Source organism: Neophocaena asiaeorientalis, unplaced genomic scaffold (genome assembly GCF_003031525.2).
Source record: "Neophocaena asiaeorientalis asiaeorientalis breed wild unplaced genomic scaffold, Neophocaena_asiaeorientalis_V1.1 scaffold91, whole genome shotgun sequence".
Lineage (NCBI taxonomy): Eukaryota > Metazoa > Chordata > Mammalia > Artiodactyla > Phocoenidae > Neophocaena > Neophocaena asiaeorientalis.
The window spans coordinates 5,948,634-5,971,441 of NW_020173198.1; the positions used below are offsets into that span (position 1 = coordinate 5,948,634).

General features: G+C 49.0%; 1 protein-coding gene and 1 long non-coding RNA gene across 2 annotated transcripts; one reads left to right on the forward strand and one right to left on the reverse strand.

Moving 5' to 3' along the window:
- The first annotated feature begins 127 nt into the window (after positions 1-127).
- Positions 128-19,681, forward strand: EARS2 (glutamyl-tRNA synthetase 2, mitochondrial). Its single transcript, XM_024744667.1, has 9 exons — positions 128-273; positions 3,264-3,419; positions 6,596-6,785; positions 9,094-9,566; positions 10,695-10,803; positions 13,276-13,429; positions 13,544-13,674; positions 18,199-18,334; positions 18,783-19,681. The coding sequence occupies exons 1-9, from the start codon at positions 135-137 to the stop codon at positions 18,864-18,866; spliced, it is 1,572 nt and encodes a 523-aa protein (XP_024600435.1). The 5' UTR covers positions 128-134; the 3' UTR covers positions 18,867-19,681.
- LOC112399451 (uncharacterized) lies at positions 13,328-14,833 on the reverse strand. The gene is made up of 3 exons (XR_003003222.1): positions 14,336-14,833; positions 13,592-14,009; positions 13,328-13,417 (listed from the first exon to the last, which is right to left on the reverse strand). It is a non-coding gene; the product is annotated as an uncharacterized LOC112399451 (long non-coding RNA).
- Positions 19,682-22,808: the final 3,127 nt, after the last annotated feature.

The window sequence follows — 22,808 nt, forward strand, 5'->3', positions numbered from 1 at the left end:
GGCGTGGGCTTGTAGGCTAGGGGGCCTGCGCCTTTAAGGGGCGGGGTTGCGCCTGCTGTGGCGGAAGCGGATTTGCTGGGAGGAGTCCCCGGAAGTGATGCACGGAGAAGCCCACGTGTGCGGTTCTACTCCACATGGCTGTGCTCCTGAAGAGGTTGTTGCATCTCCGGAGGCCCCCGGAGGCCTTGGGCCGCCCCCTGGGACGGCGCGAGGCCAGCCTGGGCACTCATGCCGGGCCTGCGGTGCGAGTGCGGTTCGCCCCCAGCCCCACAGGTAACCTTGGCGGACGTGACGCTGCAGGCCGAGGCCCACCGTCTCTTGCCCGCCCCCCGAACGTTCCGAGCGAATCCCTTCCGGTGGAGTCAGACTGGGCGGGTAGTGCGGCCTCATTATACAGAGGCAGAAATAGGTTTACGAGAGGAAATTTTTCACGTTGCCAGGAATTTCGTGTTTATTGTACTGTACCATTTCTTTGGGCCCCTTTTTTCTTTTGTGTATATAGCAAATGTGTATTAAGTACAAAATGTTTTAGGCGCTGGGGTACAGTGGACATGGAGAAAGTAGGGCCCCCGCTCCCAAGAAGCCTACACTGTAGTGGCTGCAACAAACACGTATAAAAATAACTAGTTTTAAACAGTCACGTGTGTCATGCGGAAAATGAAGCAGGGTAGGGGACTGGGGGTTGGGTAGGATGCTCAGGGATGCCTTGCTGAGGAGGTGTCATAAGGGCTGAGAACCAGATAACAAGAAGGAGCTAGGTATGTGAAACCTATAGAAGGAACCTTCTGGGCAGAGGAAATTGGAGGTACAAAGGCCCTGTGATTAGTATTGGAGCCTGGCAAACCAGAGAGTGAGGCAGGGGCCCACTGTATACCCTAGCGGCGATCTTGTCAGGGCCTCCGCATCAGTTCCCCAAATTCTTTTCTCACCAAGGCAACCTGCTTGCCCTCTTCACACCAAGCGTGCCTCTCATTCTGAACTCTAGAGTCACAGAGCTACCTTTGTGACAAGGTCTCAGCCACACAGAGTGACAGGGATCTTTCTCGGCAGGCAGTATCGTGTAGAGCATGCTTCTCAAACCACCCCTGGTGAAAGGACTCGTTTCTGATTTCCAGTCAATTATGGACTAATACTTCTATAAAATCAATATAAAGAAATCAGTAGAAAAAGGAAACTCGTAAAAGCATACAAAATATGAGACTGTTTATTGAATTCAACAGATATAAAGTTATTCTGTCAAATTGGTTGGGAACTGCCAACAGTTTGCAGACAAGCTCTGGTTTGGGTGCCAAGGCCTAGAATTGTCTGGGCCCAAATTTCTGGCTTTGCCACTTCCTGTTTGTGTGGCTTGAGAAAATTATTTAACCTCTCTGAACCTCTTGAGTGTTACCATCTGTCAAACAGGGCTGGTAATAGTACCTGCCTCATGGTTTGAGCTAATGCACCTGAGGCACGGGGTAAGGACTGGTACTCATGGAAAGCACTTAATAAGCAGAAGGCTCCATTATGATGATTTTAATTCTCCTTTTCTTGCTGATCTGTGGGAAGAGCCCATGTTGGAAAGGCTGTTGACTACAGATAGAAGAATGTAGATCATTATAATAACTAAAATTAATAGGGTACTCTGGTCAACATTTATGCCTCACAGCAACCTTGCAAGGAAGGTTTCTATTTTTTGTTGTTAATCTCTCTAACACATTAAGAAATCGATGCACACAAAAGTCAAGTAGAGTGTCCAAGGGGTAGCAGAATTTGAATCAACGTCTATTTGATCTAAAAGGTCTTGCTTTCAACTACTGGACCCCTGTCCTCTATCTTGGGGACCTCTGGTTTTGTGGTGGCCTTGTAACTAGCTGAAGGTCACATACATAATCAGTGTTGAGCTGGAGTCTACCTGACTCCAGAGAAGCATTTCCTATCCCGTGCTGCCTCCTGTACTTGGAGATGCAGACAAGCTCATTGTGGAGACAGGGCCGTAGCCTGGCTGTCGTAGTTTATCTTATGACAGGGCCGAAAGCAAGCTCATCACATGAGATGAATTGTGCCGAAGCACAGCAGTAGAGAGCTGCCATTCGCTCAGGCAAAGCAGCGCCGTCTGTCCTGCTGTGGTAGCTTTTATTAAAGCATTATCTATGTTTACATTTTAAGACTTGTTTTCTTAACATTTCAGAAATGCCAAAGCAGCAACATATGTTTTTATTGATTATACAAGCAATAAAGGGCTTTCTTGAAAACATGCCGTGCTTCGTCCTTGAGCGCAAAAGCAGCACAAGTTTCCCACCATTATTTTGATTATACTGAAGTAGCACAAGGACATTTCCTTGCGTTCCCACCATTCTGATTATACTGAAGTAGCACAAGGTCATTTCCTTGCGTTCCCACCATTCTGATTATACTGAGGACATCTCATGGATCAGTGCCCAAAGCACTCAATGCTTCTTCGCAGGCCCCCGGTTTGCTGGGGGGGCTCAAAGCAATCAGGACTGTTTACAGTTCTGGCTTATTCGCCAGCCCCCAGTTTGCTGGGGGTGGGGGCATGGGTCATGTCTCCTTTCCATGTCCTCAGTTATTCCACTACACCTGGCCCAAAGAAGGAAGGGTAAGGGGGGAAATGACAACCCTGGGAAAACTGTTCACTTTAACTTTTCAGTCAGGAATGATGAAAAAGTAAAATATTGAGTTTAAACTTGGGTGAAGAGAGATACAGTGGCATCGAATATTACTTTCGGTTAGTATCTAAAGCCAGCACTTAAAGTGTCAAGTAGACAAAATTTAAAATGTATGATGTGGATAGTCACGTACAGTGCATAGAGGGTATGGGCAAAATGTAATCTTACAGTACTTTTAATTAGTAATTATTATTATTTTTTTTTGTCCAAGGACTTCATTGAATTTGCATAAGTTAGATGCACATGTGATGTGGCTTCACTGAATAACCGTCTGCTTCTCCTTTGGGTGAAACTTGGCCTTAAGGCAAATGTCAAAGTAGAATGATGGGTGCAGTTGGGGAGATTTGGAGCCATTTTACCCAATGACATGCTCCAAAACTTCAGTGTTCTTCCACTTCCAGGATGAGGGTAAATGAGTCAACCAGCCCAGTCCTCTTCTGTGGCAACCTGCCTGCCTGGGTGCCTGACGGGGAGATGGGACAGGGTAGCGCCATTTCTTAGACTTTGATGTTCCCTGAGACCCTGTGTCACAAGCAGAACTTACTTGCCCCTTGTCTTCCCCATCTTGTCTGAGCTGTTCTCTTCTTCCGCCAGGCTTCTTGCACCTGGGCGGCCTCCGTACTGCCTTGTACAACTACATCTTTGCCAAGAAGCACGGAGGGAGCTTCATCCTGAGGCTGGAGGACACGGATCAGACCCGCCTTGTGCCTGGGGCAGCGGACAATATAGAGGACATGCTGGAGTGGGCAGGTGAGGCTGGCTGGGAGAGGCCCCTTCTTCAAGGAAGGAGCAGGGAGCAGGAAAAGGAGCCTGAAGGTTTTCTCACATGGCCCAGGGTGGAGAACGCGGAGCCCCTGGAGGAATGAGTACATTTGTGCTGCCTGGGGTGGCAGGTTCCACCTGGAAAGATGCTGAAGTTCCTGGGGCAGGGCAGAATAAAAAGCTCCAAGGCTGTTTTGAGATTCTTGTTTTTCTCTCAGAATCTCACTTCCTACTGGGAGCGGGCAGGAAACACAGGCCAAGTGGAAGATGGACCGGGAGTCTCCAGGGGTGTGGTAAGCCCGAGAAAGCGCCAGCCCAGTTGATGTGGGACTCCTGGCCCAGCTTGTCAAATCTTCTGATTTCCGGGAGGAGCCGGAACTCTGGGGTTTTTTTGTTTTTGTTTTTGATGACTACTTCCCATTGTTAAATCTGAGCTCAGATTTTTTTTTTTTAAACCACATTGTACGAGCCAAACAAAACACATGCAGCTTCTTAAGTCAGTCTCTTTAAGGGAAGTTTAGCCCTGAGGCCAGCTCAGCTCAGGGAGGACGAGGAGGAGGGTATTTGTGTTCCCCAGGTCAGTAGCTGCCTTCCTGTCGGAACAGGTATGACTATTTAAGCTCGCCAAGGGAAAATGCCAAAAACACCAAGTCTGTCTTGACGTGTATTCTAGTCTCAGGTAAATCATTAACTAAATTTTGGGTTCCTGAAGGGCAAAAACTGATTTCATTTCTGTCCTCTACCGTAGAAGCTTGTAGCAGAAACTCAGTTGAGATTAGTTGAATAAAAGAATTCATGCACCAAAGTCGCTTACTGTGGTCCAGGTAGTGATAGTGTTCAAGTATGGAAGCAAGACCCTGCACTCAGTAAGTAGGGGAAGACAGATAACTAACAGGTGAATTCATTCTTACTACAATATGAAGTGATGATAAGTGATGTGGAGGGAAGGGTAGCAGGCGAGGAAACCAGCAGGGAGCAGGTCTTGGAGATGGGGGGGGACTTCCCCAGGGAGGGGACGGTAGAGCAGAGAGTTGCACAAAGTGAGGGGCCAGCCCTCTGGTTACCTAGGGGGAGAATGCTCAAAGCAGTGGGAATAGCAGATGCAAAGGCCCTGTGGAAGCTTAGTGCTGGATGTATTTGAGGAGCAGCAAGGAAGCCAGTGTGGCCCAAGCACGGTGAGGTAAGCAGAGGACCTGGAGACGTGAGGACAGGGAGGTTGGCAGGAGCCCGTGCTAGGCACGAGGGTACCGTGATGAGCAAGACTGCCTGAGGTGTCCTGCCCCGAGGAGCCCCCAGCTCGGCACAACGGTGTGAGCCTTCTGGTGAGGCAGAGGGCAGGGATCCACACCCCAGGTGGCTCAGTTCTGGAGCTTCTTGCTTTGGGCATCGGTATGTAATTTACATAGGATGAAATTTACCATCTCAAAGTGGTCTTTAGTATATTCACTGAGTTGTATATCCATCACCACTCTCTAATTCCAGAACATTTCCATCACCCCAAAACGAAACCCTGCACCAGGCACTCCCTGTTCCTCCTTCCCTCCTGCCGCTGGCAATCACTAACCTACTTTCTGTCTCTGTGGTGTGCCTATTTGGGACATTTCATTTTATGTCTGGCTTACACTTAGCATAAGGTTCGTGTATGTTGTAGCATGAATTGGTTCTTCTTTCCCGTTTATGCCGAACAGTGTTCATTGTATGGAAATAACACTTTTTACTTATCCATTTGTCAGTGATTGGGCACTTGGATTGTTTCTCCTTTTTGGTTACGATGAGTAAAACTACCATGAACATTTACATACTATTTTTTATGTGAACCTGTTTTCAGTTTTCCTAGTGGAGTCTCTCTTAAACCCTGGAGCATTCCAAATGCTGGACACGTTAAGGGTAGATCAGGAAGGAGCCCCAGATGCACCTAACCCACCGCCCCCTTCTCTGACAAATGAAGAAATGCCAATACCAACAGTACCAACGATGGTCACAGCCAGGACCTGCTGAGCACCGAGATGTGCCAGGCAAAGCGCCAAACCCTTCCCGTAGGCCGTCCCATTCCAGCCTCGTGATGACCCTCAGCAGAAAGTAAATGTTTGTTTCCTTCTTTTGTAAAGGAGGAAATGGAGGCTCTGGTAGGTGTCTTGCCTGGCCTCAGAGCTGGCCAGTGCACTTGAACCCAGGCCCCTCAGCCTCCAGAGTGTGTGGGACGTCGGGTGTGCAGGGTTAGCCCTGTCCTCTTCCTAATTTGTTTGAAAGCCATTTCAGGGCAGAAACGCCGTCATCCAGCTCTTCTGTGTCCACTCTACCTCTCCCGGAAGCGTTTATAAGTTAAATCTATCCTTTGTGACCTGAGGAAACCAGACCTGGGGTTGGCGGTTCGCTTATAATAGGTCACATTTAATCTAACAGCGTATGTTGCAGCTGTTCTACACGAAGCCATTGCACTAAGCACTGTGTAAGCACTGGTGCGTTTACGTCTCGGTCACTCTGCACAGTAGACTCTCAGCTCCACTTTTCAGAGAAGGAAACCGAGGCTTAGAAAGGCTAAGGAATGCAAGAGGCAGTCCAAGTGGTTAAGAATGCGGACTTGGGGCCAGCTAGCCTGGCTTTGGTCCTTGGCCAGGTGACATAACACAGCCCCTCTATACCCCCATGTCCTGCTTACTGAACGGGGGTAATAACGGCCCCTACTGGGTGGGGTGGTTTTGAGCTTTATAACAGCGATCACAAAACATAAAAGCAGCCTGGAAGGTGCATGGCACTATCCCTCGTGACAGCGAGTCAGGGGCAGGGCCAGGAGCCCAGCCGGGCTGAGTGGGCTGTCCCTGAACTATGCTTCTTCTCCCAAGTCCCCTGTTCCAGACCTGCTGGCTTCTCCCTCCCCAGGGCAAGGATGGAGGGAGAGGACATGCCTGTAAGAGCATGGACCGTGGAACCAGTGCACCTCCATCCGACTCCTTATCCACCAGCCACATGACCTTGAGCGTTAACCTCTCTGCTTTAACTCTTCATCTGGAAAAGGGAAATCATAAGAGTAACAGGCTCATGGATTGTCAGGAGGGTTAGACGCTTTGCTATATGTGTAAAGCGCTTATAACAGTGCCTGGGAACCAGTGTCTTGTGCATCGTAGTTATTACCGTTTGGTGATTATTCTCTGCCTGTGTTGTAGGCATCCCCCCTGACGAGAGCCCCCGCCGGGGAGGTCCTGCAGGGCCCTACCTGCAGTCTCAGCGACTTGCGCTCTACGCCCAGGCCACCGAAGCTCTGCTGAAGAGCGGCGCTGCGTACCCGTGTTTCTGCTCACCCCAGCGGCTGGAGCTCCTGAAGAGGGAGGCCCTAAGGAACCGCCAGACACCCCGGTGAGAGCCCCAGCCTGTCACGGGTGCCTCCCCAGGGGTGGATGTGTTCGTTAGCTCTTGCTGTGTAACAGATTATCCCCAACTGGCTTATCTCAGGGTTTCTGTGGGTCAGGTTTGGGCACAGCTTAGCTGGCTCCTTTGGCTCAGGGTTGCTCTCAAAGCTGCATCAAGGTCTTGGCCAGGCTTGCAGTTACCTCGAGGCTGGACTCTCAAAGGATCTGCCTCCATGCCTCTCCGAGGCTGTTGCCTGGAGGCATCTGTTCCAAGCCATGTGGGCCTCTCCACAGGGCAGCTCACAGCTTGGCAGCTGGCTTTCCTCAGGGCAAGCCAGGGAGAAGGCAGGGGAGAGCGAGGAAGGTGGAAGCTACAGCTTCTGTATAACCTAATCAGGGAACATAACCTAATCAGGGAAGTGACATCTTACGGCTGTGTCATGCTCTGTGCATCAGAAGGAAGTCACTAGGTCCAGCCCATGCTCAAGGGCAGGGAGGACACGGGAAAAACACCATGAGGCAGGGATCATTCTCTTCTTCCCCGCTCAAATGGTAGCCCACAAGATACGTGTCATGCAGTTTACAGATCCCACTTACTGTCTTGAGGATCGGTCTGTATGAGTCCATAAATTTTCCTCTGCTTGCATAGTATTCCATCACAGGGCTGTGTCATCACTCACTTGATCAGTTCCTTTCTAATGAACATTTATGTTATCTCTAATCTTTTGTTACTAAAAAAAGGGAGCGGTGATGAATAATGTTGACGTCCATCATTTGGCACATGTGCAGTGTGTTTGTTGGATTACCTCCCTAGATTTGGAATTGCAGGTCAATTTATAGCTTTGGTAGATGCTGTCTAGAGGCACTCTGCTAGCTTGTACTCCCATCAGCATCATAACATTCAAGTTCCAGTTTCAGTGAACTATTTGGACAAGGGCTTGGATGTTCATACAAGGTCGTGCCATCCGCTGCAGCATTGCCTTTTTAATCATAAACGGTCTACTTGCCCATTGACAGAAGATTATTTTTTAAAATTACGATCATGCCCTATCCTGGATCCATACAGCCATTTATTTATTTATTTTATACATTTATTTATTTTTATAAATGTATTTGTTTATTTTTGGCTGCATTGGGTCTTCTTTGCTGCGTGCAGGCTTTCTCTAGTTGTGGCGAATGGGGGCTACTCTTCATTGCAGTGCGCGGGCTTCTCGTTGTAGTGACTTCTCTTGTTGCGGAGCACGGGCTCTAGGCGCATGGGCTCCAGTAGTTGCAGCACACGGGCTCGGTAGTTGTGCCTCGCAGGCTCTAGAGCACAGGCTCAGTAGTTGTGGCACACGGGCTTAGTCGCTCTGCAGCATGTGGGATCTTCCCAGACCGGGGCTCGAACCCGTGTCCCCTGCATTGGCAGGCGGATTCTTAACCACTGCGCCACGAGGGCCGTCCCATACAGCCATTTACGATTGAACGTTTAGCTCAGTGTCAAGGATGGTACTTACAAGTGTTACATTTGTGTATCATTTAGGATGCTTTTGGGAGCAAGTAACAAATACTCTGTTTAAAAGGGACAAACCAGAGCTTCTCAACTTCAATGTGCAGAAGAATCACCTGAGGGTCTAGTTAACGGGCAGCTTCTGATTGAGCAGGTCCAGGGTGGGTCCAGCAGGTCCTGAGATGCCGCATTTCTGACAAGCTCCCAGGTGAGGCTGACGCTGGAGGTCCACAGACCACGCTTTGAGTAGCCAAAGCATAAACCACATAGACATTCATCTTCTTCTGCAGAAGTCTGCAGGTGGGTGACTCCAGGATGAAGCCAGCAGCTTTGAGAAGGCGGGACTCTATTTTGGCCTGTTGCTGCCTCCCTTGCTGCCCCCCTCCCCCATCAGTTACAAGTGGCTGCAGCACCTTGTGGCTCGCCCTCCTCTCACTTAGAGAGAAAATCTTTGCCAGAACCTTCATCCTCCGCTACCCCACAAGCATACTTTTTTTTTAATCTCAGTGATGGGTCAATGCTTTAGGGGAATGAGATTGCCTGCTTGGCAAAATCAGTCATGATTCACCCCCTTGGGTGACATTTGACGTTTCCTCATTAGCGAGGAAGAAGGGAAACAGGCTCGTGACTGCTGTGCTATGTTATCTCACTTAGTTCTCCCACGCAATAACCTTATTATCCCCATTCAAGACTGAGGAGACAGCTGTAAGAGGTAAATGACTTGCCCAAGGTCATACAGTTATCAGAGGCAAAGGTAGGGCTCACGCCCGTCACCACTACTCTTAGTAACTCTTAGTCACTGTGCTGCTCTGCTTCCCAACAGGTATGACAATCGGTGCCGGAGCCTGAGCGAGGCACAGGTGGCCCAGAAGCTGGCCAAAGACCCCAAGCCTCCCATCCGCTTCCACCTGGAGGGGGAGGCACCAGCCTTCCAGGACTTGGTGTACGGCTGGAATCGGCATGAGGTGGCCACTGTGGAGGGGGACCCAGTCATCCTGAAGAGCGACGGCTTCCCCACCTACCACCTGGCCTGCGTGGTGGACGACCACCACATGGGCATCAGCCACGTGCTGCGGGGCTCCGAGTGGCTGGTCTCCACCTCCAAGCATCTGCTCCTCTACCAGGCCCTGGGCTGGCAGCCCCCGCGCTTTGCCCACCTGCCCCTGCTCCTCAACAGGGATGGCAGCAAACTGTCCAAGAGGCAAGGGGACATCTTCCTGGAGCATTTTGCTGCTGCCGGCTTCCTGCCAGATGCCTTGCTCGATATCATCACCAGCTGCGGCTCAGGGTTTGCAGGTACCCACTCCCCAAGAGGTCCTGGTGGGACCATAGCACTGAAGAGCCAGGGCCTTGGGTCAGGCCGCCTGGCCTTCAGTCCCAGCTGTGCCGCCCACTGGCTGTGTGATCTTATACGTGTTCCTTCTCTTATTTGACAAGTGTTTATTGAGCCAGACACCGTGTTACGTGCTAGGGCTACAAAGGTGAACAAGGTAGATGTAATCCCTGTCCTCAAGGATCTTATGATCTGTGAGCCTCGGTTGCCTCATCTGTAGAATGGGCTAAGTGTCTACCTCACAGGGTTAAGTTAGGGTTCACTGAGCTCCTGCCTATGAGGCACCAGCACAGTATCTGCCACACAACAGCACAAAAATTACAGATCCTGTGATTATTGTAATTACATTATTAGTAGAAGTACAATTAGGTACCCTGACAGTATTACTAGGATTACTATGACCCTAGTTTATTCCAAGCTGACCAAAGACTTAGGGCCCACATCTTGATGATGCACAAAATAGGATGACCTTTTGGAGGGGGGACGATTTCTGAAAATGTGGCCATAGTCTGCTTCCTGCTTTTTCTGCTCGTATCTCATTTAAACCTTAAAATATCCTTGAGGGGTATTTATTATCCCCACTGTTTGTTAGAAGCTTGTGAGGCTCAGAGAGATTGAGTAACTTGCCGAAGTCACACAGCTAGTGAGGGCTGTGGCAGAGGCTCAAGCCTAACCAGGATGCCCACTGACTGCGTGAGATGGGGCCACCGCTCGTGAGAAGCAGTTCGTGGCTCAGCTCTTCTCACTCTGGCTGCACTTTGGAATCCACCAGGAAGCTTGTGAAATACAGTCCTGCTCAGACCCCATCCAAAACCAGTCGAGTCAGGATCCCTGGGGCGCAGCCAGGCAGTGAGCAGGCTCTTCTTGCAGCTCGTGTCTTTGAGGGCCATGAGGGTTGATTTAGCCGGATTGTTTTCAAGCTTTTTGTTCTTTAGTGACAGAACCCTTTCTGCAAATGAAAGCTCACTCGGGCCCTTGGTATATAAAATAACTAGAAGTTGAATCTGTTTGGGCAGCCTCCCTTGTGATTGAAAGTGGAATGGCAGGGTGAGGGGGTGGGTGCTGAGCAGCTGGGCCTGCCTCACTTGCAGAGAACCAGATGGGCAGGACCTTGCCAGAGCTGATCACACAGTTTGACCTGACCCGGGTCACCTGCCACTCGGCCCTGCTGGACCTGGAGAAGCTCCCAGGATTCAACAGGTGAGCGGGGAATCTGGAGCACCCCCAGGAGAAAAGGGCTCACCGACTGATGCTGGGTCCCCACGGTGGAAGGTCTAGTGGGCTCTGGAGTCACACACACTTGATTTTGACTATGGGCTCAGGTGTCTGGTGCCATGTGACCACGGTAAGTCACCTGACCTCCTCAAGCCTCTGTTTTCTCTAAAATGTTTTCTCACCTTAGGCGATTGTTCAGTTAAATTAAGCCTCAAACTATTTTGCACATAGAAAGTGCTCAGTAAAATGGCAGGTACGGTGTTTGTGGTCACCATTATTCCTGCTCAGCCCCTCCCCCACCCAGCCAACACAGTAACTGAGTGCTGTCTCATGGCATCTGTTTTACATTTCAAGTAGTTCTTCCCTGCGAAACCTCCAGCCACAGTTACAGTTCGGATCACTGTTGCCACGTCTCAGGCTAAGGGCATTAGAGGGAAAGCCAGAGGACAGGTCCATACTTAAGGGCCAGGGACTCTTTGATGCCTTCTCTTGAGCCTTGGTTTGGGGGCAGGCTCTTCTCGGTGCTTTATGGCATGAGCCCAGGGGATTCACATCGACTGCGGGTGTGTCAAGGATGTTACTTCATGTACTTCCCGCATCAGACCTAAGGTCAGTTGTATGATTTTGCTCTAGTGTGCATACGAGGAGAGCAAGATGTCAGGAAGTTGAATAACCAGCCCAAGTTCAAGTTCACACAGTAATGGTGGGCATCTTTTTTTTAATTATTATTTTTATTTATTTATTTTTGGCTGCGTTGGGTCTTCGTTGCGGTGCGCAGGCTTCTCATTGTGGTGGCTTCTTGTTGTGGAGCATGGGCTCTAGGTGCATGGGCTTCAGTAGTTGTGGCACACGGGCTCAGTAGTTGTGGCTCACGGGCTCTAGAGCGCAGGCTCAGTAGTTGTGGCACACAGGCTTAGTTGCTCCACGGCATGTGGGATCTTCCCGAGATCGAACAGGGATCGACAGGGATCGAACTCCTGTCCCCTGCGTTGGCGGGCGGATTCTTAACCACTGTGAGTGGGCATCTCTTGAGTGGGGCATTCAGGAGCAAACAGCGTGCCCATTGAATGCAGCCTGTTCTCTACCTTTCTTATCATGGAGAAAGCGATATCCCTGGGAGAAATGGAGTCGGAACAGGGGAGATACTTTGTGATCCATTCCAGTCCTCCGCAAAGCATGAGGGGGAGCCAGAGGGAGACGGCAGTGGGCTTTTGCTTGGGATAGATGCCCTCAGTTTTTGTGCAGCCGAAGCTGTTCTCTTTAGTTGTTTCTGTAATCAAGCCACTGCTATGATTATTTCAGTAACAGTTGTAAAGATAGTAGTTGTCATAGCAGTGCTAGTGGTGTGGTGGAGGTAGTGATGGTAACTAACATTTATCTAGCACTCGCTACGTCCCAGGCCGTGGACTATCTCAAGCCTGATTTCTTTCTTCCCACTGTCTCATCTAACTACTAAGGAGGTCCTAGAAACAGTTTCAGTACAAATTTCATGTGATTTCTCTTCATGCGTTTTAGAAAGTGATGGTTTTGGGCCAGTGAGTGCTCCAGATGGCTTCCCAGACGGTCTCATCCTTCCACCCTCTGTTCAGACTCCCTGCCCGTCTCCAACTGCCGGGTGTGGCAGTAACACAGGCCTGGTACTCAGTGCTTTACAGACAGCTCCTCGTTTACTCTGCCCAGTGCCCTGTGAGGGAGGCCCCGTTGTTCCCACAGTAACAGACGAGCACCCTGAGCTCCAAACGGTTGTGTAACTTGCTGCAGACGTCTGGCAAAGCTGGCTTCACCCATAGGCCTGTGCAGTCCCAGAGCCCATGAGATGATCATGAGTCCCTCGCTGCCTGCCTTTCTTCTACGTCAGGGACAGGGGGCCAGGCGCCTACAGAATGGCCCTCGGCCCCTCGCTGCTCGCTCTCTTGGGTCCCTCCAGTCGTGCTGGGGACAGGGTGAGGGCAGCCCAGAGACAGGACTGACAGGGCCTGGTTTGAGGCTTGGAGTCTTAGAGGCTTTGCTGCTTCTGAAGGAGGGAACAAGGCGGTTGGAAGAATTTTGAAAAGGGAAAGATTTGACCTGACAGGAAAACTTGAGCTTTTTAACTGTGAGCTGTGAATTCAGAGAACTGTGCCATCTGGACATGGCTTTGAATCCTAGAAATCCATATTCTCGACCTGTGCCCTTTTGCTCCAGAGCCCCACGCTTTGAACTCTGCGAGGAGGCAGGCACCACCAGGTTCTGCTTTGTAAACTCAGGTGCCTGTTGAGGCCAGGCAGGTAGCTCAGAGGAGGGTGGTGGGCCATGTGAGAGGCCCTGGGGAGCAGAGGGACGGGCAGACCTTCGGCACCCTCCTCTGTGCTCCAGCTGGAAGGTGTCATTCTTCAAACCCCACCCACTCCACTGGGGAAGAGGGTTGTCGAGGCTGGAGATGCCCGTGGCAGGACGGTCCCTTGGCTTCCCCGGCAGGCTGCACCTCCGCCGGCTGGTGAGCGATAAGACCCAGAGACGCCAGCTGGTGGGGAAGCTACAGGCTCTCGTGGAGGAGGCATTCGGGAGCCAGCTGCAAGACAGGGATGTGCTGGACGCAGCCTATGTGGAGAGGATCATCCTGCTGAGACAGGTGTGGTGTCGGGGGCTTGGGGGGGACCCAGGGAGCGGGTGGCGCCCCACTCCTCCCCCTCCCGCTGCGTCAGAGCCCCATCCCAGGGCGTTCAGTGACCGCCTCTTCCCCCAGGGTCACATTTGCCACCTGCAGGATTTGGTCTCCCCAGCGCACTCCTACCTGTGGACTCGCCCTGCTGTGAGTCGAGCGCAGCTGGGTGCCGTCTCAGAGAAGGTGGACGTCATCGCCAAGCGTGTGCTGGGGTGAGTGTCCGCAGGCTGAGTTCAGGGTTCTGCACCTCCCTTCCCTCTCTCCCCACCAGGGCCCCTTCACTCCAGGGCTCGGCTGTCAGGCCTGCAGTACAGCCCCAGAGCTAGCGAGAGGTTCTCGGTGAGACGATCACTCACGGCTCTCTTGGCGGAAGGGCTGACCCTGAGGAGCCCAGGCTCTCCCGGGAAGAGGCGGTGGTCTGGCGCTGGGATCGGACCCACCTGGGTTCGGTTCCTGCCCCACCCCTCGCTGGCCCAGTTAGTTCACTTGCCCAGGGGGCTTCGATTTGTCCAAGTCACTGCACGTCCTTGAGCTTCCATTTCCTCACCTATAGGGTGGAGATGATACTAGGTCTTATTTTAACAGTAGCAGAACTCTCCAGATTACGAGGGCACAAAGTGCAACCAAAACGGGCTTAAGCAAGGGGGGAATGATTGGTGTACGTAATTGCAGAGGCTAGGAGAAGAGCCAGCTTGAGGTCCAGCTTAAAGCTGGGGCCAAAAATATGGCACCAAGACCTAATTTCTCCCTCTGCCCCTTTGACTTTCTCCCCCACACTCCTCCACGCCCACTACTCCTTCTGCAGGGGTTCTGTATCGGGTAGATGGAGCGTGGGATGCTCTACCAGACAAGACAAGCGCCTTTCTCCCTTACCTGCATCCAGAGCAGGCAGTTTGGGCTGAAGAGCTTTCTCCACATCTCCAGGGTCCTGTCATCCCTGGGTTTTGCTCTTGTCCCCATGGTCCGTGGTGGCTCACAATTCAGCCAGAGGAGGAAGGAGGGAAAGGGAGAGGGGGACGGGATACTCCTCCCCCTTAGGGACTTGACTTAAAAGTGACACACTCGTTTCCACCCGCATCCCACTGGCCCGAACGCCTGTCTTACGGCCACTCCAAGCTACAAGGGAGTCTGGAAAATGCAGTTTTTACCTTGGGGACCAGGTGCCCAGCTGAAAATTGTGTCAGTACACGAGAGGGAGAAAGGATACCAGGGGTCAGAAGCAGCCTCTCACAGTCTCCACTGTAGTGGTTAAGACAGCAAAACCTTAGCTTCCGGCTCCAGCTGTGTCCTGAGATTCATTCTGATGGGGCCTGATTGGCCTGGTTTTTCTGTCTCCGAACTAGTCACTGAGGCCTGGAGAATGTGATGTGCTGACTGGCTTAGGTTAGGTCATATGTGGGACCCTGAGTGGACCCCCCCCACCCCCACCCAGCCAAAGCACATGGGCTGAGGATGGAGCCGGGTAGTTCCACAGGGAGAGTTAGGGCCTGTGGAGAGAGTTATAAAGATTAAATTAGATAATAGTAGCAAACACTTGTGTGGGTTTGCTTACACATGTGCCTACAGCATGCTGTGTTATATGTCATATACATTAGATGTGTACACGGATACGTGTGCATGCTATGTGTGTGTGTGTACACTTGAATTCAGAGCAGCCTAATAAAGGAACTCCTGTTAGCCCCATTTTAACAGGTGAGGAAATCAAGGCACAAAGAGGTTAAGTAACTTGTGTAAAATAATACAGCTAGTAAATCGAAGGAGCAGGGATTGAGACTGAAGCTGGCTGGGGCGAGAGACCGTATGTCCATCATATTCTCTATTGCTTATCTTTGGTGTAAAGTACTTGGACAGCCCCTGATAACAAGCAGCCATCACAAGTCTTCCCTCCTACTCAGCCCCCAACAGAAAGGCAGTCCCAAACAGCAGTTTCCTTTGTGAAATGTCTGTGTATTCAAGGAAATGTGTATACAGCTCCATTCTTCCAGTTTTTTGAATTTAAAACTTAATTGTTATTAATATATTCAAACCTCTTGAACCTCGAGGTTTAAAACTTAGAAATTATTTTGAAAGGTATATATCAGGAGTCCCATTTTTAATCCTTGTCCCCTGTCTGCCCCGTTCCAGAACCCTCTCTGGATGTTACTACTATTCATAATTATATCTAAATAACCCTTAGTTTTCAGCTTTTTTACATAAAAGGTACAATACAGGGAATTCTCTGGTGGTCCAGTGGTTAGGACTCAGTGCTGTCACTGCCAAGGGCCTGGGTTCAGGCCCTGGGCAACTAAGATCCTGCAAGCCGAGCAGTGTGGCCAAAAAAATACGATATGATAACACTGTTGTCTTTGGGTGGGATTTTTGTTTTATTTTTATTTTTTTAGTGAAGTATAGTTGATTTATAATATATTAGTTTTAAATGTACAACATAGTGATTCAGTATTTTTATAGATTATACTTCATTTAAAGTTTACAAAATAATGGCTGTATTTCCCTAAGTGTCTTTATGTGTTTTTTTGCTTGTTTGTTTGTTTTTCCCTTAACAATTTATCTTTAGATCTGTCCAGGGCTTAGAAGAGCATCCTCATTCTTTTCTCGGCTACAGCTATTCCCTTTTTATACCACTTTACCATGATTTATATAATTCATCTCCTATTGATGGACATTTGGATTGCTTCCAAATTTTGCAGTTACAATCACAGTGAGTAACCTTGAATAGACATCATTAAGCACCCTTACAAGTAAATCTCCAGGATAAATTCCCAAGAGGTATTATTAGTAATAATACTCTCTTAACTTAAGACATTCCACACGAGGCTGTTAGTTCTAGTTCACTGGGCTAATGTCTTACCTCCCCACCCCTGCCATGGGATTAGATTTTTAGAGACCCTCTGGGGCTCCCACTGAAGGCAGGAGAGCTGACGCCCAAATATTTAGAAGCTGCCGGATCTCTGGAAGTCCCTCTGTGCCCACACCAAGGCCTGGACCAGCTCTAACATGCCCTGGCTGCCAGTGTTGGCTGCCTGGGGCCTGTCACTCTCACCAGCTCCTTGGCAGCCTGCTTCCCCACAGTGACATTGAGAAGTGTGTTTGGTTTTTTCCCACATTACATTTTTGGGTTTTTTTGAAGTATAGTTGGTTTACAATGTGTTAATTTCTGCTATATAGCAAAGTGATTCGGTTATACATATTCCTTTCCATTGTCTTTTCCATTATGGTTTATCACAGGATATTGACTATAGTTTCCTGTGCTCCTGTGTTGTTTATCCATTTTATATATAATGGTTTGCATCTGCTAGTCCTAAACTCCCAATCCTTCCCTCCCCCCACCCCGCCCACCGTTGGCAACCACAGGTCTGTTCTCTATGTCTGTGAGTCTGTTTCTGGTTTGTAGATACGTTCATTTGTGTCATATTTTAGATTCCACATATAAGTGATATCATATGGTATTTGTCTCTTTCTGAGACTTACTTCACTTCGTATGATAATCTCTAGGTCCATCCATGTTGCTGCAAACCACATTACATTTCATATTTTCAATATTTCCTCTTCTCCATTTCATAAATAGCAGCAATCATGTGGTCCGGTTTTAAGATGCAACAAGAATGATTATGTTTCTCAGATTGAAACTGAATTGCTCAAGTACTGGAGTGAGTAAGGAAATCTGCACTAAAAGGCTTTTTGTTTCAATTCCTCATGAACCCAGTCCCTGAGCCGGTAGCCCTCCATCCTGAGCTGATGTGGGGAATGGAGTGTCTGGGCCCTTTCGGGAGCAGATGGTGTCAGAGGTGGCGTCGAGGATCGTCTGCACTAGTGGAGATCTCCAGCCTCGGTCCCTCTTCCGTGTGGAATGACTCCCCCTGCCCTGCTCCCGTCTCTTGCTCTAACTCAGAATCAGGGCTGGGACGAAGTTTTTGCAAGTTGTGCTCTGACTAATTGGGGACTTTCTCTTGAGCTCAAACATGCTTTGGGGAGAGGGTCTCAGCTGGACTGCCAGGAAAGTGGGGAATGGTTGCTGGCCTGTTGTAGTTCCTTAAGTGTTTTATTTGTGGGCAAAGAATGGTTGTAGCAAGTTGGCGGCAGGGACATTACTGGAGCTGGGGTCTCCTGATTTCCTTCTTTCTGCTCTTCTCTGCTACACCCCCAGAAGTCTTGAAGCTGTGTTTCAGATCATTTCCCAGAGGGCTTCATTCTTCCATCCGATGTGTAACCCAATCCTAAGTTTCTTTTTGGATCCTCTTGCAATGTCTCTGAGCTCTTGGATGTAATCAGTATTAGCTAATATTTAACTTTTTATTGGAAATATAAGAGCTCATACTTTCAAGTACTTACCATCTGTTCAGGCAATGTACTTAGTGCTTTACAAGTTTTAACTTAGCCCCACCATAGCCCTGTGAGGTGCAGACACTATTATTATTCCCACTTTACAGGTGAGAAAACTGAGGCATGAAGATTACATGGCACAGGTAGTAATCAGTAAATCCTCTTATGGTTTCCTCTTAGTTTCCCTATTTTATGCCCACTTGCTTGGATTCTCTGTGTTTGTAGTCTCTTGGTTGTTTCTTCCGCAGCTAGGACGGGGATGGGGGTAGTAGATATCCGCCACCCCCAAGGCAGGCTTGAACATTGGTTGTGCTGTTAATGTATATTGTAGCTGATGGATGAATCTTCTGAAGTCCTCCTTTCCACCCACTTGCCACTGGCCCATGCTGGCCCCTTATAGACTGGCCCTCTTCTAGGCTTTTAGAAGGACCCGGTATGAGTTTAACTCAGGACATGCTGAACGGAGAACTGAAGAAGCTGTCAGAAGGTCTGGAAGGCACCAAGCACAGTAACGTGATGAAGCTCCTCCGAGTGGCCCTCAGTGGACAGCTGGTGAGGCGGGTGGCTGGCCTGTGCCCTGGAGCCCTCATTTATCCACTCAGCTAACATTCACCGGTAGCACTAAGCTCAGTTTGGGGACTGCAAAGATGAATGGAACATGACCACCCCCCTCATTCAGTCATTCAACAGACAATACTTACTGAGTACCTACCGTGTGTAAGCACCATGCTAGGTACAGTGGATACAGTAGTGAGTGAAACACATGGGCTCCCTGCCTTCATGGAGCCGGCGGTTGACTGGGGCTATTGGACCTACCAACCCAGCAAGAGCAGGCTTCTGGGACCCATCCTTAGAAATTAAAGCCCGTAAAATGCAAACTCTGCTCCTTGGGATGCAGGCAGCAGTGCTGGGGTTGGCCTAGGGTGTAACTTCTGCAGACCAAGGTTGGGTGTCCATTCCTCAGGCATCTTAAGGCAATGTTTTCTCTTTTTGTTCTTAGCAAGGACCTCCTGTAGCTGAGATGATGTTGTCCTTGGGACCAAAGGAAGTGCGGGAACGAATACAGAAGGTGCTTTCCAGCTAGAGAGAAGGTGTGCAGGACAGCAGAGGTGGCCACAGGAACTGTTCTTGTGGGACCTGCCCTCAGAGGGGAGGAGCAGGAGGCCTGGGGCCCATCGGAAGCTTGTGGAAGGAACCAAGAATGGACACACAACCTCTGGGTGCACAGGTGCATTTATGGCTCCACGCCAGGCCCATCCTTATCAGTTGGCCAGGGTCACCCAGCCCCCCTCACCTCCCTGACGCTGGAAAGGAAGGCCTCACGTATGGTTCTGACACCACAGTACACAGCAGAGGTTAGGAGCTGGCTCACTGAACAGTCACAGCTCATGTTGTAGTCTGCTCGGGCTGCCATGAAAAAATATCACAGAATGGTGGCTTAAATAACAGAAAATGATTTTCTCACAGTTGTGGAGGCCAGCAGTCCAAGATCAAGGTGTTGGCAGGTTTCATTTCTCCTGAGGCCTCACTCCTTGGTTTGCAGACGGCTGCCTTTTTGCTCTCTCCTCACAAGGCCTTCCCTCTGTGTGTGCCCTCGGTATCTCTGTTTGTCCAAAGGCCCTCTTAAGAGGACGCCAGTGAGATTGGGTTAAGGCCCACCCTCACGGCCCAGTTTGAACTTAATCACTTCTTTAAAGGCCCTGTCTGCAAATTTGGTCACATTCTGAGGTACAGAGAGGATAGGGCTTCACATGTGAGTTTTGAGGGGAACACAACTCAGCCCATGCATAACAGCTTGGCAGCAGCCTGGACTCCTGGGTCCCAGTTCTCGGGCCCAGTTTGACTTTGTTTTTTCGTTTTGTTTTGTTTTTTAATTTATTTATTTTTGGCTGTGTTGGATCTTGGTTGCTGCGCACAGGCTTTCTCTAGTTGCGGCGAGCGGGGGCTACTCTTCGTTGTGGTGCGTGAGCTTCTCATGGCAGTGGCTTCTCTTGTTGTGGAGCACGGGCTCTAGGCACACGGGCTTCAGTAGTTGCGGCACGTGGGCTCAGTAGTTGTGTCATGCGGGCTTAGTTGTTCCATGGCATGTGGGATCTTCCCGGACCAGGGCTCGAATCCGTGTCCCCTGCATTGGCAGGTGGATTTTCAACAACTGTGCCACCAGGGAATCCCCCAGTTTGAGTCTGGAGCAATGACTGACAAGCTGGGCTGAAGTGGCTTGTTAGACTTTCTTTGGGGCTTATAAGGGAAGAACCCACAAATCTGCCCAGGGGGAACACTTAACGTTTTATACTACTCTTTGTCCTTGGGCTTGGAGCAGCCTGTATCTCCCTTCACTAAAGGTTGTCTCTTCCTCTTTTCCAGTTCTCTCCCGGTCCTTGGACTGGAGACCTCTACCCTGCCTGCTTTGCATCTTTTTCTTCATATTCGCCTCCTTCTTCTACCCATCATTTGTAAATCACTGTCTGTGGGTTTCTGAAATGAGATGTTCTTCCTGGGGTGAATAGGAATAGCTGAAGTGGAATAGGAATAGCTGAGGTGGCCAGCTACAAAGACCCCTACACAGCTACTGGGCTTCCCCTTTGTAGCCCCCAGTCATCGCTACCTCCTGGCATTCACACCGAATAGGGCTGACTTCTGTGTGGTGTGTCATGGCTTCCATGTTGTTCTCTTGGATCCCTTACTCTGTGGGAAGCCAGCTTCCACACTGTGAAGACAGTCAGAGAGACAAGGATCGGAGGCCTTTTGACAACAGCCGTATGAATGGGCCATCTTGGAAGTCAGTCTTCCAGCCCCAGTCAAGCCTTCAGATGACTGCAATGCTGGCTGACATTTGACTGCAGTGTTCTTTTTTTTTTAATTGGAGTGTAGTTGCTTTACAGTATTGTGTTTGTTTCTGCTGTACAGCAAAGTGAATCAGCCACACGTATACATATATTCCCCTCTTCCTTGGATTTCCTTCCCATTTAGGTCACCACAGAGCATTGAGTATAGAGTTCCCTGTACTATACAGTAGGTTCTCGTTAGTTATCTTGTTTATACATAGTAGTGTATATGTGTCAATCCCAATCTCCCAATCCATCTCACCCCCTCTTCCCCCTTAGTATCTATACGTTTGTTCTCTATGTCTCTGTTTCTGCTTTGCAAATAAGTTCATCTATACCATTTTTCTAGATTCCACATACGTGTTAATATACGATATTTGTTTTTCTCTTTCTGACTTACTTCACTCTGTATGAAAGTCTCTAGGTCCATCCTCGTCTCTGCAAATGGCACAGTTTCGTTCCGTTTTATGGCTGAGTAATATTCCATTGTATATATGTACCACATCTTCTTTAGCCATTCCTCTGTTGATGGACATTTAGGTTGGTTCCATGTCCTGGCTATTGTAAATAGTGCTGACTGCAGCCTTCTTGAAAGATCCTGAGCCAGAACCACTAAATAAAGTTGCTCCTGAATTTCAGACAAACAGTTATGAGATAATAAATATTTATTGTTTAAAGCCACTTAGCTCTGGGATAATTTGTTACCCAGTAAGAAATTGCTAATACACTGTCCTTTTCCAGGGGAATAGGGAAAGGGGATTAAAGAATTTGCTGAGTTTCACAGAGACCTAATCCTTGCTTGAAAAGTACATCAGATAAAGTTCTTTGATGGCAAGCGATGGAAACCAGCTCTGCCTAACTTAGGTTTATTGGAGACTTTAAGTTTATGGGAGTTTAAATTTGTGAGAAAGTCATAGACTCTATGGGAAAGCCAAAGAACCAGGTCTTGGAAAAGACAGGAACCAGGGAAGCTCTGAGCATGCAGGCAGCAGGAGCTCATGGCCAGTCTTGTCTGTGTTCTTCAGTGGGAACACATGAACCCTTAACTATTTTTTGTTATGGTTTCTCTATTTTTTCGCCTTCAGTTTTGGATGATTCAGCCAAAGATTCAGATTCTAAGAAGAGAGTGGTTGGGCTAACTGAGGTCATGTGACCATTCCTCAGCCAGGAATATATCCAATGGAGGAAAAGTTCCCAAGGAGAAGTAGGGTGGTTTTTCCAGAAGAAGGGGCAATGGCAGAAACAACAGGTGTTCCGCCAAAGGGGACACAGAATAATAATGCTTGCAATTTATTTCGCGTTCACATGAGCCTCAACCACTTCTGGGTTTCCAATTATGCTGGTAGGGGACTTCCCTGGTGGTTCAGTGGCTAAGACTCCATGCTCCCAATGCAGGGGGCCTGGGTTCGACCCCAGATCAGGGAACTAGATACTGCATGCATGCCACAACTGGGAGTCTGCATGCTGCAACTAAGACCCGGTACAACCAAAATAAATAAATAAATATTTTAAAAAAATTATGCTGGTAAACACTTTAGTTCATCATCTCTTTAAATCTTCACAACCCCATGAGACAGACATTATTATTATGGTTGTTTCTGTGTTTTAGATAGGGAGACTGAGGCTCAGAAAAGTTGATCAACTCTTCTGAGGTTTTAGTATGAGGCTTACGACAACCCAGAGTCCAACCTCAACTCTTGTCACTCTGAGTGACATCAGAGCCTTCGATTCTAAGACATCAAGTATGCTTACAAGAAACTCTAGCTCTTGGTTAGGGAATCTGACTGTTTTAACAAAATGAGTGATCAAATTGCTGAGTCGATAAAGTTGTGGCCACTTCCTCGGTTGGAGGGAGTTGTCTGAGAAGCAGCATGTATCCTCTGCTCTGGGGTTTTGCTCAGGATCAGAAGGAATGTGTAAAAGGACTTCACAGAGTTTAAATAACCTCAAGTCCATCCCCCAGTGTTTTTTCAGAGTATAGTGAAGTGAAGGCCATAGAGGCCAACTGTCTAGACTCAAAAACTGGTTCTGCCACTTACTGTGTGACTTCTGTAGCTCAGTTTCCTCATTTGTTAAAATGGGGATAACAGTTGTATCTGTCTCAGCAAATTGTAAGAATCAAAATAGATGACATATGTAAAGTTCTTACAACAGTGCCTGGGACTCAACAAATGTTATCAATTACAATCATCCTCTTCACC

What these genes read in the sequence shown, in the direction of transcription:
- EARS2 (XM_024744667.1), top strand. Translation starts at nt 135, where the DNA reads ATGGCTGTGCTCCTGAAGAGGTTGTTGCATCTCCGGAGGCCCCCGGAG. An exon ending in ATCGCCAAGCGTGTGCTGGG is followed by an intron (nt 13,675 to 18,198) that starts GTGAGTGTCCGC and finishes GCCCTCTTCTAG; the next exon opens with GCTTTTAGAAGGACCCGGTA. An exon ending in TGGCCCTCAGTGGACAGCTG is followed by an intron (nt 18,335 to 18,782) that starts GTGAGGCGGGTG and finishes TTTTGTTCTTAG; the next exon opens with CAAGGACCTCCTGTAGCTGA.